The sequence below is a fragment of the Pavona decussata genome, unplaced genomic scaffold (assembly GCF_977016875.1).
Source record: "Pavona decussata unplaced genomic scaffold, jaPavDecu1.1 SCAFFOLD_91, whole genome shotgun sequence".
In the NCBI taxonomy this organism is placed as follows: Eukaryota; Metazoa; Cnidaria; class Anthozoa; order Scleractinia; family Agariciidae; genus Pavona; species Pavona decussata.
In genome coordinates this window covers 2606984-2621580 of record NW_028145508.1, presented here as the reverse complement: position 1 = coordinate 2621580, position 14597 = coordinate 2606984, and the positions used below count along the sequence as shown (strand labels likewise).

The 14597-nt window shown below is 38.7% G+C and overlaps 2 protein-coding genes across 2 annotated transcripts in view; one reads left to right on the top strand and one right to left on the bottom strand.

The window, feature by feature from the left end:
• LOC146474207 (uncharacterized) overlaps window positions 1–14597 on the top strand; it is a 51346-nt gene that overhangs the window by 27436 nt on the left and 9313 nt on the right. The window contains exons 27-48 of the mRNA XM_085117499.1: window positions 49–102; window positions 1387–1431; window positions 1727–1780; window positions 2255–2308; window positions 3007–3060; window positions 3560–3613; window positions 3754–3807; window positions 3953–3997; window positions 4442–4486; window positions 5224–5277; window positions 5482–5535; window positions 6476–6529; window positions 6620–6673; window positions 7164–7217; window positions 7693–7800; window positions 8045–8098; window positions 8640–8693; window positions 9576–9629; window positions 10362–10415; window positions 10797–10850; window positions 12215–12268; window positions 12744–12797. Coding sequence (XP_084973625.1) covers window positions 49–102; window positions 1387–1431; window positions 1727–1780; window positions 2255–2308; window positions 3007–3060; window positions 3560–3613; window positions 3754–3807; window positions 3953–3997; window positions 4442–4486; window positions 5224–5277; window positions 5482–5535; window positions 6476–6529; window positions 6620–6673; window positions 7164–7217; window positions 7693–7800; window positions 8045–8098; window positions 8640–8693; window positions 9576–9629; window positions 10362–10415; window positions 10797–10850; window positions 12215–12268; window positions 12744–12797 — 1215 coding nt within the window. The remainder of the gene's footprint in view (window positions 1–48; window positions 103–1386; window positions 1432–1726; window positions 1781–2254; window positions 2309–3006; window positions 3061–3559; window positions 3614–3753; window positions 3808–3952; window positions 3998–4441; window positions 4487–5223; window positions 5278–5481; window positions 5536–6475; window positions 6530–6619; window positions 6674–7163; window positions 7218–7692; window positions 7801–8044; window positions 8099–8639; window positions 8694–9575; window positions 9630–10361; window positions 10416–10796; window positions 10851–12214; window positions 12269–12743; window positions 12798–14597) is intronic.
• Window positions 5673–14597, bottom strand: part of LOC146474199 (BTB/POZ domain-containing protein 6-like) — a 209671-nt gene continuing 200746 nt past the window's right edge. Inside the window, exon 2 of the transcript XR_014866242.1 lies at window positions 5673–5849. The gene's annotated coding sequence lies outside the window, so the exon portion shown is untranslated. The remainder of the gene's footprint in view (window positions 5850–14597) is intronic.

Genomic DNA, 14597 nt, shown 5'->3' with positions numbered 1-14597 from the left:
AATATGTTGAACACAATCCAAAGAAATTGGTAACATTTTGTTGCTCAGGGAATGAGAGGACCGAGAGGAAAACCAGGGCGTAATGGAGAACCCGGAAAACCGGTAAGGCGTTAGCTCTTAACTTAACCGCTGTCAAATCGCGTACCACATCGAAATGCACCAATAACAGCCGACTATCGTGATGTAAATGGTGTCGCGTAACCAGTTGACCTCATCGCCTGATGAGGACTAGTAGTAAGCAGTAGAAACGTCGAGATTTACATCTCAAAGTGACTACATCGTAAGACAAACGATAATACACTTATTGTTATTGTATTTACCACGGTGAGCAACAACGACTTCTTTCTCGACAAAACTGAAATGTTCGATAAAGATAAGGGTTTTAATTGAGAGCTCAAAGATAATACGTTTTTGTTAGTCTATGATTTTGTTATAAATAGTAAAGAGGGGTGGTTTGGGTCATGGAAGACTCCAGCCAATCAGATTACAGGGATCATATCCATTGCGCATGCTTGCGCGCAGGCTCGTCTCATTTGCATACTAACTAAGGATGTCGTCCACAAGTCTAGAAATAGATTTTGAGACTTCATGAATGGGTCACTTACTTTAATCTGATTAGTCTATTTTGGTCACATGATATGATTCCTCTGATCATTTACGATTGACTAAAATGTAGCAGGAACCATTGAATCAATCGGTTTTCAGGATGTCATGATCGCACATCCAATCAGTAAACACAGACACACAGTGCCAATCAGTCTCAACATACTTCACGTTAAGACTTGAAACTTTTTTTCAGTAAATCATAAAATGATTAAGTAAACTCGCAGACTCACAAAAAACATATAACCTTTGAGATTTCAAAGTAAAACATTATCTTTAACGGACTTTTCTTATTTATTTTTACTTTTAATTGCGGTTAATCTTTTATGTAATATTTAAAACACGAGCAGCAGTGTTTTATGGGGAGTTTTTAGACCCGGTAAAACACGTGCTGCGAGTTTTTTGAACAGCTTCAAAAACGTTCCTGGAAAAGCGTGTGTCAAAAGAGTTCATAACAATGATGCTTTTGTGAACGTTGGAAATTAGCATACGAGAAAAACATTACACACCGTATACTAATAAGGAGCAGGTTTTATCGGATTTTAAAATCACTACATGTGATGCTTTATCGACCATTGATGGTTCAATGGGCTTATGAATTATTAATATGAATTATTAATGAGCTTTGAACTATTTTCAAATGTAATGGAAAGTGATCTCTCTAAAGTCAGAGGCTAGGTACTACACTACATGATTAAAATGCTGCGACACGACGTAGATTTATTCCAAATTTGTGGTTCTTTGTTTTCTATGTTAATTGTCCTAACTATTTTATCCATTCAGGGGCTAGCGGGTGAACATGGCCGCTCGGGAAGACCTGGAAGTGAAGTGAGTGGTGTTTTGTTTTAAAAGAGGTTAAACTAAAAAGAATGATTTTATTGCATGTAAAATAGTACCTCAAAATGAGACAACCATCTGCTTTCCTCAAAGGAAGCAATAACTGTTTGAGTCGATTAGTTAAACGAATTGTTTCAGGGCTATGGTCCATTGTTATGCATTAGCACTAACAAGCACAAAACAACGTAATTATCGCCATAAAACTAAAATAATCGATTAGAGCAAATTAGTCTCCTTAACTAATACTGAAATGACGGGAACAAGTTTCATTTTGATGCAATTTTAGGGTCCGCGTGGTAGGATGGGAAGTGTAGGCTTCAGCGGCGCCAGAGGGTCAACGGTGAGTAAGTCGCACAAATTGTATTAATAGTTTAGCTCGCCACAAGTTTCCCTGTTGCTTACAGCAGTTATTAAAACCGGACCGCTTTTAGATGGCGCATATTTGCGTTCGTCATCACATCTAAATAAAGATTTAGCATTCGAGATTAATAACTCAGTCTATTGTTTGACAAATCATTTTTAAGCGCTGGAATGTTTCGTGGTGGTATAAACATAAGGTCTAACAATATGTACGTTGTAAACAAAGTCAAGCTTGAGAATCTAGCATCTTGGTAGTACAAACTACATAAAATACATTTTTAATTTCCTATGTGAATTTTTTTCCAGCCGTCAAAACCATAAGACAATATAATTTCCGCAAATGAAGTCCTAGTCAGTATGACTTTGCTGTTGTTGGGGTTAATTCTAATTCCAATTTTAGAAAAAAGAAATATTTGCATGAAAAGGCCTGAAGCTAATCGCTTTCATCTTTTAGGGTACGGAGGGTCGCCCTGGAGCTACTGGACGCCGCGGATCACGAGGACCAAAGGTTGTATAACTTTGTTATCTAATAATTATTATCTATAAAGAGTGCTTTCCATCCGTCAGAAGTGGCAGACCAGACTGGTCGGTCCGTAGATGGAGTGTACCAATTCTCCGAGTTCTTCAAATTATGGCACATTCTGAGAGTAGCGTGCACCAGTTTGAAGCAATCCAAAAAAGTGGCATATACACTGTCGTTCAAACTGGTGCCTTCCGTTTGCAAAATAATTGAACTGGCTGTCCATTTCTGGCGAATGGAAAGCACGTTAAAGGGGAAGTATCATGGAGTTTTTGGTATCTTTTGTTAAAAATGAAGAAATAAGACCTTCAATCAGCTGCCAAATAATTCTAGAATGACGAGAGGAAAGAAATCAACTCAATTCTTGAAAGGAACAACTCATGATCTGTTCTAGCGCATTTTGGAAACAAAAATGCGAGAACTTGAAAAACATTAGCCTAACATTTTTCAAGTTTCAATCCATACCGACCTTCTCTGTCTCTTGCCAGAGGCACTAATCGACAGTTTTATTGCACTGAGGTGATAATTTATAACAAACTTGACATTTATTTATTTGTTTCTGCTGACAGAGAAACATTTTTGGGTTTTGAAATGACAGCAAGACAATTAAAACAATTTTTTGTGACTGCAGTTTACATCAGACTGATATACAGGTTATTACTTATCATCCTGGTACGCCTCTTTAGGGTGATCGTGGACTAAGGGGACCTCCAGGACGGCCAGGTAGACCTGGAAGGGCAGTAAGTAAAGTAGACAACTCCTCTTAGCATTGTTCGAATAACGCGGTTACTGACTCGATAAACCAGTAGGAATTGTTGCTTACGTCTCATGTTTCCTCCACGTTTCTCGTTTTTCTTACTGACATCTAACATATAGGAAGATAGAATTTATTTTATATCAGTTTAATTTCCAGTAGCAACTTTGGATGAGAAATTAAAATAATCAACGAGAAATTGTCAGAAGTATACTTATGAGGAGCATTAATCCTGCGACTTCATATCTCTCATTTTTCCAGTTCCCATTGCAGAGGAGAAAAATAAAGCTAATTATCTAAAGACAATGAAAAATTGGAGGCTTTTTGGAGGATGAATTTCACTATCCTGCTTAAACTGATGTCACACTAGCCGCGTTTTAAGCAGATTGCAGAAAATTTGTCATACTTTTTCGTGGTACCGCAATTGCTGAAGCTTGATGCTTTCGCAAAAAATACTGCTAGTTAACATTTGTTTGTCTCCCCAGGGTCGGCGCGGTAGCAGTGGAGAACCTGGGTTCCAAGGCAACCCAGGATTACAGGTTGGTTGATGTCATGAGAGATTTTCCATGTTCTTTTTCAAGATTTCTTTAATGCAACACAATGTTTACTTTGACTCTTTACCAACACAAGTTTTTGACTTCAGAAAGACAGCATTAATTCTTTTCCATTTTATTCGTAGGGATCTCCTGGACCACAAGGCCCACCAGGGTACCCTGGACGCGCAGGCAGAAGGGTACGTGCGTTTATTAGGTTTGTTGTTATATTTAAGATTTAACTATTGATCTTATTTTTAATCGTTGTTCAAGGCAATATTCGTATAATTATTTAATGGCAGAAGCAAAGTTCAGGTATGATTTACGCGGTTGTTTCTTTCGCAGGGCATGCGTGGTACCTCCGGGCAGAATGGAAAAGCCGGAGCTGTGGTAGGCTGGAGTCTCAGTGTTGTATGACTTTGTTGTAGGCGGGGTGGGATTTTGTAAAATGTTGGGTGTCAATGTGAAATGTTGCTATTGGGTGATTATATAAGACTTGTGGGAAGCCTTACTGCACAGAAGAAATGTTCCGAAAAGTTTAAATTTGTGGATGTCAATCTTTCCACGTTTTCAAAACCTTTTAAATATAACATAAAGACACGGTATGTTCCAAAATTCGAAGTGTTTCATATCATATAATACACAGTAGACTGGTATATAAACAACAACAACAACAACAACAACAACAACAACAGCAACAAACAAGCAAACAAACAACAACAATAAACTTAGCGAACTTCAAATGCAGATCGGTTGCCTTGCATGCCTTGAAAAAGTATTTTTCAGTTTCGTAATTTCGTGTTTGGTTTTTATTCCGTTTTATTTTTTTTCCAGGGACTCCGTGGACCTCCCGGTGAAAAAGGACCTCCTGGATCAGCGGTAATATAATTGCCATAACTGACACATGGTAGTCACTTGAAGAGAAGACATACCGCACTATGTAGAACTGTCTAAATCTGGGCTTTGATCGTCATCACTAGTGATGAACTGATTCGCTCCTGCCGAAGGGCTAAAGCTCGAAATGTCATCAATCGAATCCTTTTACGGTGGCCAATTTACCTTTAGTTATCAACTCTGTTATTAAACCAAACATTCATTTCCACTCCCCACCAACGCAGCACCGCAGTTGCTTTAGAAACTAACCTCCTTACCCATGTATCGAAAGTGACTTCACAATTCCCCACTCAAGAAACTGTGAGAAGACCGGTATCCATAAGGGATTGTGAGATCGTTTCGGTAGTCGAATGGACATCGCGCCGACGAGTAAATGCATTTTCTCGGGGTAGCGTAGCTCCTGTTTAATTTGTTTCATATAAAACCGTATTTCCTATGCGGCTGCCTACCGAGTGCAGTTATCCATCCACGCATTGTTCATCCGTCTGCCCAAACGATCCCATAATTTTTCGCTCGTATCTTTCCATAGTTTCTAGAATGGCAAATTGGCTGGGTCAATATCATTAGCATGAATTTTTCTCGGAGGACGTGATATAACAGCGGTAGAATATCGTCTTCCTTTTTTAATTCCCATGGACCCTTTGTTATTTTGTTGCAGTCATCTTTCAGTTCCCTTCCTTGCCATTTGTTCAATTGTTCTTTCCTTTGATTTGTCTTCAAAGGGTTTACGTGGACCAGATGGTCAATACGGACTAAACGGTCAACCTGGAAGTCCCGTAAGTATGGTATTACAGTGCCAATGTCCCCTCCCTAGTGAGATGACGGGTGGGGTATGTTACTTTCCAGTTTAATAACAGCCTAGTATGGATAGTTGTTTTCAGTTTGTAAGGATTCATTACTTTCAAAAATTTACCGCAATGGCGTGATTTGTTTAAGCCTGAGTATTTACCTACTGTGTCTATATGTATTGGTTCCAATAGGGTGCCAAAGGTGATCGTGGGCCTTCGGGGAGCACTGGGAAAGCTGGATATCGCGTGAGTAACCGTTGTTCATTTCGTAGAGCTATGCTTGAGATATTGTGAGAAGATAAATGGAGACAGTGCAGTTACACAATAGCCCATTTTACAGTTGTGTGCTTAGTGACCTGGTCTTGGATTGGAAGCGAGGCTGGAGGTGACCTTGTTTTGATACAAACCTCATTGCTTTTCATATGTAAATGAAAACTAGTTAGCATGAGAACAGCATGATTTACATGTGAAAAGCAATGAGGTTTGTATCAAAACAAGGTCACCCCCAGCCTCGCTTCCAATCCAAGGCCAGGTCACTAAGCACACAACTGTAAAATGGCCTATTGCAAAAAGAGGATGTCCCGATATAAACCGTAAACGAGGGTCAGCAAACCAGAGCAAACGAATCTATGTTTTGGCGTATCATTTAATTTTTTTTTAAAGTGGTTTATTAACTATTCAGTAGGAGCCGTCGCATCCAATTTTGGTTAGCCGCCAAACTTGAATTTGTACTTGGAGGAATAATGCTACGGGACAAACACAACTGTGTCACAAAAATACATTGGAATCCAAGAGCTCCGGCCATCACGCATTGTGTTATTTTACTTTGCTTTCTTTGTCTGCTCTTTCATCATTACGCATCAATTTAGATGTTTTTGTTGACTTTACGACATAGAGTCCCGAAGTGTGATGTGAGAAAAATATTTGATTTTTTTAAATTTGGGATTTATTAAACTTTTTGGAAAGAGCATGACGAAAAATGCTTTCGTGCCAAAAATCAGCCTCAGTTCTAAATGATTTTTGGCAAGTAGGCTTTTTTTTTCATGCTCTCAGAACATCTCAGAAAATCACATACTTTCATAAATTTCGTTTCCGTGAGGTCATCACTTCACCAATCAGGACTCTATAAAAAGTTGCTGATAAAACGGGGTAACCAATGATCGTGGCACTTTATCTTACTTTCCAGGGATGGCGAGGGGCCCAGGGACGCCGCGGACCAAAAGGACCGAAGGGGGAGCGTGTGAGTATGACCTTCTTAAGTTTTGACTGTTTTCTTTCAACGTTCTGCTTGAATTTCGATCAACAATATATCTTGTTTCGTCTTTTCTAGGGATCAGCGGGGTATTCCGGTCTTCCAGGCTCAAACGGAAAAAATGGACAGCCGGTTGGTAGATTATTTGTCAAATACTATAACGCATTTAGGATCTTAATTTCGAGTGTAGGTTTCATTTTAGTAAAAGTAATAGAAATGTCAGCTCAAACCTCGTTATAACCATCTTATTTTCTGATTTTCTGTTGTTATCGTCGTTCGGCTGCAGTGGAACAAATAATAATTTCATGCACGTTTTTGGCCCTTTTTTAGCCTTTTTTTTTTCACCCATTTCAGATCTTTTTTGAATTTAAACCTCACTGTTTATAAAAAATCGATGCTTGAGGGACTTGTTTAGGGTTACTAGCTTTGATAGACTGCGACTCATTTATTAATCAACTTTTAGCAGTGTACTTATGATGGTATGGGTATTATACTGGGCATAGGCAATCACAACTTTAAAATTAAATTCCATGTCAGATAAATTGGGTTAAAGTCCCCGCTTAGAAGAATTTTACACGCAGTCTCTCTAACGTTCTTTGATATGTTTTTTTCTATCCCTAAGGGAGTTGATGGAAGGCCAGGCACACCAGGATATCCCGGATATCGAGGTCCTAAGGTGCTGTTTCTTTCATTTTGTAGATGACGGTGAATTAGCATGCGGCTATATTTTCCCAGCGGTCAACAAGCAAAGTTCCCACTATAATTTAGAAAGCAAGTGTTGAATCTTTTAAGCCAGTATTTAAGGCCGTTTGTGAAGACGTAAACTTTGCATATTAAGGGTGATGTCCAACTGACAGAACCCATATTTTTTCCATGAACACCACGCTCGTACTATGTCCTGGCACATTTGCCGTTAATTTCCTTATAGAGCGTTTTCATTCACGTGACTGCCGGCCATATTGGTTTACTGAAAGAAAAGAAAGTATTTGCATAAAAATAGAGTTCAATTTCCAGAGGTTTAGTTTGGGACACCAACATGGCCGCCATTTCTTTGTTTTGGGACACCAACATGGCCGCCGTGACGTCATGTGAAAACACTCTATACTTCCGTTTTGGTAACTGAACATCTAACCTGAACTTTCTATCCGCAGGGAAAAGATGGCAATCCCGGAACTCCTGGAAAGTCTGGGCAAGATGGGGAGATGGGTTTGCAGGGCAGTAGAGGATCAACTGGAATGCCTGGGATACCAGGAGCCATGGTAACAACTTGCTAAATTTGATATTTGACTTAAAGACCTTTGAGCTCTAAGAATCCTTTGTGAGACATACCATAATATTGAAAAAGTTATAAATGTTAAAAAAAACGGGACTGAATAGGACGAATGTTCAAGTCAAAATCAAACAAGAATTTTCTCTGACTTTTGTCCAGACGAAAGAAACAGCGATTTAAAGATCATAAAAGAAAAGCTCCCTCTCTCATACAAAGTCTTTTGTACTTCACAGGGCCCCTTGGGACCGCGTGGTGCTGATGGAGACAAAGGATACGCTGGACCAAAGGTATCTAATAGTTTTCGAAAAAATGATATATTATCGAATGGAAGAAAAAATAAAAAAAAAAACCATATTGAAGTAAATATAAATAATTGCCTACTCAGAGAAGCGAAAGAGGTAAACTTTTTTTTTACACCATATGGCGTACGAGGGCTCTTTCGACAGGTTTCTACAATCATTAGAATTTTCACGCAATGAGATGATTAGCCTCACTACACCTACCTGGAGCTACGAGTTTTCCTTTTTCGGGCCTCATGCATCCCATCGACCAACTCAACATTGTGAAGCTGCCAGGGACTGAGATCCCAGCCAGCATATAGCTCTTGAAAGGCATTGAGACGCGCACGCTGGTCTGATCCATTCAAACCGGGTCTTCGAGAAAAGTGAAAAACGTTTCATTTTGTCTTGAAAGTTCAAACCGTCCCCTCCAAAAAGTTGTTTCAACTGCGCAATTTTAAAGCCCAATGAGTTTTGTTAATGTTCTTTTGTTCTAAAGGCGAAACAGTCAAACGGTTACACTGCTAATTGCTTTTCTTCACATTACAAGGGTTCCAAAGGTGCGGGAGGCAGCTTGGGTCGTAAAGGAGAAGCAGGAGGTCTGGTAAGTGGTCTCTCGTCTCTTTCGTTCTGGGTAGCATTCACAGTCTTGTCAGAACACTACGAATATTAACATCTGATCAAAAATAAAGTATCCCCAACTTCTGCCTTTCTCTTTCTCTCAGATCTGATGACATCCTTCATAATCTAAAGTGGCCAAAACTAGGTGATAGAAGTTTCAATCACAAAGCTCTCATTACGTACAAAAATTCAGAATAATAATGCGCGCCTTCTTGTCTGAAAAAGCTGTTTAAACCCGAAGTAAATACGAAATATAATCTTCCAAATAATGAAAAGAAATTGTTCCTTTGCAAACCTCGGACTGAACATATGAAAACAGCATTTGCTTTCTGCCTAGTTAATTAATATTTTGCGCATGTCTTCACCATATCACATACAACAAAGTTGCAGTCCATCCAAATGGGCCTTAGAAATATTAGCCCCTCGATAAGTGTTAAAGTAAAATATTTCCTTTGCCTACTCAAAATCAAGGTATTTGTCCCGTGATTTTCTCCCTCGGTACAATGTCTACGACATTCCTCAGATTGGGTCGAATGCTGGAAGACATGAGAGGTCCTATCCTTTCCAAATGCTCGCGCACGCGTACCGAGAGGTGTTGGGATGTTTCCCTGATCAGTTAACAGGCATTACAACCTGCACGACACGAGAACGGAACTCAGAAGGAAAATAAATAAATAAATAAATAAATAAATAAATAAATAAATAAATAAATGAGACATCGTCTGGCTTTGGCATAAATCACCAATAATTTACCCAAGCTAATAACTTTTATACAGTGGACTAACTGTAACACACAAAAGACGAAAAATGGTCTGCAGAGTTAGCTATTGTGTACCAATTATTTACATATTTGCCTCATGCTTAGGGGTCACAAGGTTCAGCGGGAGTGCAAGGAGACATAGGACGAACTGGTACTCCGGTATGTACTGCGAACAGACTGCACTTCTGCGCTGAAGTAGAGCAATTATTGTGCTAGAAATGAAATGATTTTTTAGCTATTTAGAAAGGAAGGTCGCAGAACCGGCAGCAGGTAAATTTCATGCACCCTTATCGAACTTGATTTAAGAAATGTTTTAAAAAATTAGAAGATCAACAACCCTCGTTCCAGGAATCGAACCCACGCCATATTAGTGCATGTAAGGCAAGTGCTTTCATTTCGTTTCATCCCACTTTCTTCTAACCCAAACGAGGTTATCTAATAGAGTTAAGTGAGAACAAAAATTAACATGTTAAAGAAGTTGAGTAGGAGCTAACACAATCTTGAATCAAAAGGCAGCGTGGCCGTGTGGTTGGGGTGCCGGTCTTGAAATCTGGAGGTGCACTATTCAAGTCCGGCTCTGATCAATAGCTGGAGCTGTTTCACGGTAGTCGCCAGATCAACTCTTTGTCTTCAGTATAACGGTCTAGCCACTGCTAGTTCGGACTCTTCACCATATTATTTCCTAATTTGCTTTATTTTTTGTAATGTTTGAATGCTCCACCACACTACCAGCCTGTGCTAACAACTCTTGCCGATGGTAACAAAATAATATTTTTTGTCAAATTCTTCAATTTTTAGAGGAAATTCTTTCAGTCTACTTCAGAAGTTTTACTTCTTTAAGCCTTCCGAAAAACGAAGCCCCGTTTATTACGTCTTTTAACATTCCATTAGGGAGTCAGAGGATCACCTGGATTACCTGGCAGACCAGGACCTCAAGGTGCAGTGGTAAGTATCTGATGCCATCTTTCCTTCTCGTCGTCCCTCCTTTCCTCTCCAACTCTATTATCAGTCAGTCAGTCAGCCAGCCAGCCAGGTACGCGTACAGATAGTCTGACAACCAACTAACCAACCAACCCACCGACCGACCGACCAACCAACCAACTAACCAACCAAGCTAGGGACGCACCGACACTCGAATGGAATGACCTGCAAACAGAAAATTCAAAATTCAAATCCTTTTAAAATTGTGAACTTACGGATCATATAAATTTCACTGTACTAAAAATTATCCTTACATTTTATTCAAACACTATAATAAACGCCAGATCCTCGATTTATTCTGTAGTTGGTAAATAATTTGTTGCTGATTTTTGTTTTGTCTTACAGGGTCCACAAGGCGAACCAGGAAGAGAGGGTAATCCTGGTATGCCAGCCACGAAGGTAATCGTAACCATACCACTTCCAAGGACCTGAATAAAGTTTCTAAACAAACTTCGATACAGGAAAGTTACTTAAATAATAAATAATATTAAAATTATTAAGTAGACCTGAATGGCAAAAAGATTTGAAAAACTCAAGTTCACAAAATTATAATAAAACGCATAAAGAAAAGGTAAAAGCTAAAAGGGTTAACGACTACGATATTATTATACAGTTAAACAGATGTAAAAGGAATAAAAGCTAGAAAGAGTCTATAATTAATTATCAATACAGAAAGGCGAGGAAAACGAAATTAAGTGCAATCGTCCCAGCGTATCTCCAAGGGCCACACCTGACAACTGAGAACAAAGAGCATTTTTGCATGCCATAAATGAATAACAATCAACGATTATTATTAAACTATTAAATAAACAAGAAAGAAACTACAGTGGAACCCCGATTTTGCGATCGTCGATCTAACGATATTTCCGATTTAACGATCGACATTCTGTGTCCCGGCAAAAGTTACAATAAATTGTATGGAGCAGAATCCCGATTTAACAATATTCGGTTCAACGATATTACCGGTATAACGATGGAAATCTAAAGTTTTCCCGTTACAACGATATAATTAAAATCACATACCGTAAAAGAGTGACAAACACCTAGCAATTACACAAAGTTTTATTTAGATACAGTAATCCTTTGTCACTGGCGTTTCTGTTAACATCTTGTCATACTATGGGTTATTTATACTCTGTCTAAGCCAATTTATCATCCTTGTCTTTCAGTAATTCTCTTAACTTGTTCAACTGTATGGCTTTTTGTTAGGAATTGGCCTAGAAATCGGATTTCTTGGCCAATTTCTAACTTTTAGTTTTGTATACGTTAAAGAGTATGTATACAAAGAACATTTTCAGAGCTTATATGCACTGCACATAGTGTGGAAGAACGTTATGTTGTGTTTCGGTTGTTGCATTTGTGATTCAGTCATTTGCCCATTGTAATTAACTAAAATACATGCAGTTCAGGTATCAAGTTGCGGAGACTTATTAGTTTTATTGATTGCACTTTGAAAAATTAATTGTTAACCATATCTCGATACAACGATATTTTTGGTTGCTTTTCCGCCAAATCGTCAAATCGGGAGTTTGTTTACAACGATATCCCGATTTAACGATATCATTTTGCTGTCCCCTTGCCATATCGCAAAATCGAGGTTCCATTGTAATAAAGAGACAATTCATGTGTCTGAATCTGACTCATAAAGCAATGCATGATCTCATTAACACTGTCATTATGATTTGAATATAAGTATTCACAAAAAATGTGGAATCCATCATTTCTGTGAAGAGGACACTGCCTAACGAACCTTCATTTTTCAGGGAGCCAGAGGAAAACATGGGAAGCCAGGAAAACCTGGTCCTCCTGGGATGCCGGTTAGTTGAATTTTATTCAATACAGGCAATATTTAATGCATTTCTGTTTGTTCTGCCTGAAAAAAAAAAAATATATTTTTGTCACCTTTTGGTGATAAAAGGCCACGTTCGAGGATCCAAACCAGGCGTATTTTACTACTGGCAGAAGGGCTTTTAGTTTAAGATAAACAAGATAACAGTTTTTGTTGTTGACAAACACATTATTGTAAAGAATTCGGTACTAGTAAGTAGTCATATCACCGCGCAAGTGAACGAAAATGCTAAAAGAAAATGTCTGGACAGTTACTATCACAAAACCCATAGTCATGCATTTTCCCTTTCTCAAATAGTTTAGTTATAGCAATGAGCTTAGAACAATAATCGAACATCGACATACCAATAGTGAAAGAACGAAATAGCCGATTGCACAAATTCTATCAGGCAAAAAAGGCAAACTTAGAATAATTTGAATTGACCACTTAGTGTTGTTTGACAGGGAAGACGTGGACAAGATGGCTCCCCTGGTCCTGACGGACAAAATGGACCACAAGTAAGGACATTAAAAAATAAAATAAAATAAAATAAATGGGAATTTCAGTGGCACATCTACAGAGTGGCTATTCGTCCACTGTTCCCAGGTCGAACTGGAATTATGGAAATGTTGGTTTTTGTGGAAGGAGGAAAACCGGAGCACCCGGAGAAAAACCCCCGGAGCAGTTAAATTTGCTGTTGGTTCTCGTTCCTGGGGCGCGTTTCTCGAAAGTCCCGGTAACTTACCGGGCCCGATAAGTATATTGTTAAATGTCTTTCCGCCGATTACATAGCGATTACAGACATGGTACTTGGCCAATGTTTTCATCGGAATTATAAGATTTTAAAATTAAGTATTCAAAGCTAACAAAAACTGCCTTCTGTTACGAAACATTTATCACCAAAGACACTTATCGGGCCCGGTAAGTTACCGGGACTTTGGAGAAACGGCCCCCAGGAACGAGAACCAACCACAAACTTAACCCACATTTGGCGTGAACTCTGGGAGTCGAACCCGGGACACACTGGTAAGAGGCGAGTGCTCTCACCACTGCGCCATGCCTAGTCTACATTTATTTCTCAGAGCAAAGTTTTACGTAGCTTATAATCATTTAAGAAATTAGAACACATTTTTTGTGTTTCCAAGGAGTTATAAAAACACCCAAAGTAGAATTCTGGGAAAACCAGAAACTTCTGTCTTTTGAGATATAGGAGTGATTGAGTGCTATTAGCGCTATTTCGACTGATCTCTCCTGCCAAATTGCCTTGATGTTTCCACAACTCTGTGGAAACATGTCTATTTCGTTTCTAAAATGACCCATGAAAAATTTGCGGTTTTCTATAAGAGAAATTAAATTTTTGACTTCACTTATTACTTTAAGTTTAGTCAAATATACTGAAACAATACTTCAATTTCGTAGCAGCTGTTTGGTTTGACGAATACATGTATTCAGCCATTTACAAATTATACATATGTTTAACACAATGAAAATAAGTCGCCGTTAAGGCACTTTCTTAACATTTCAATACTGTTTCTGGTTGCCGGTTATAAGTCCCTCCTCTCTCATGATGTGAGGTCTCCTCGTCATAGACAACGAAAACTCCTTTGTGTAAACCAGGGCCCGGTTGTTCGAAGGCCGATTAACGCTAATCCCCGATTAAAAGTTAACCGAAGTTTGTATCTAGCTCGTTAAAAATGTTTTTAAAAGCTGCTTTTAAGAAACATGTAAAGAGGAGAAGTCTAGGTCAAAACTGAAGGGCAAATTGTTTTTGAAAAATGTTTATTGATTAGTAACTAAACTCAAATGGACTTCACGTTAACCCAGGATTAACTTAATCGGGCTTCGAACAACTGGACCCAGGGATTTTAAAGAAGCTGGTTTCACAGTATACAGCAAAACCGTGGTCTATGTTTATAAATCAAGAATAAAAAGTGTGGATAGGTACAACATTGCCTGCACTTGCAAAACAAACACAAGATGGCACATCCAGGCACAGTGCCTTAAACTTTGACTAATTGTGTTGATAGGAGTTCACGTGATTCACTTTGGTTTGGAGTTTGCTCGTTTGATACCGACGATGCATTCTCAAACTCATTAATAATTCATCGAGCCAAAACAAAGCAAATCACTACCGTGAAGGAGGTTTAGAAATGTGATCTTAATTATCATAAAATTTTGTGAACTTTTGCTTCGAATTTCTCCAAGAATTATCAATACTTTGAGAAGCTATATCAAACACTCGAAAGAGGGTTTCCTCCTATTTCCAAACACCTCGAAATTGGTTAAAAAATCTCGGCTGCGCCTCGTTTTTCCAACCT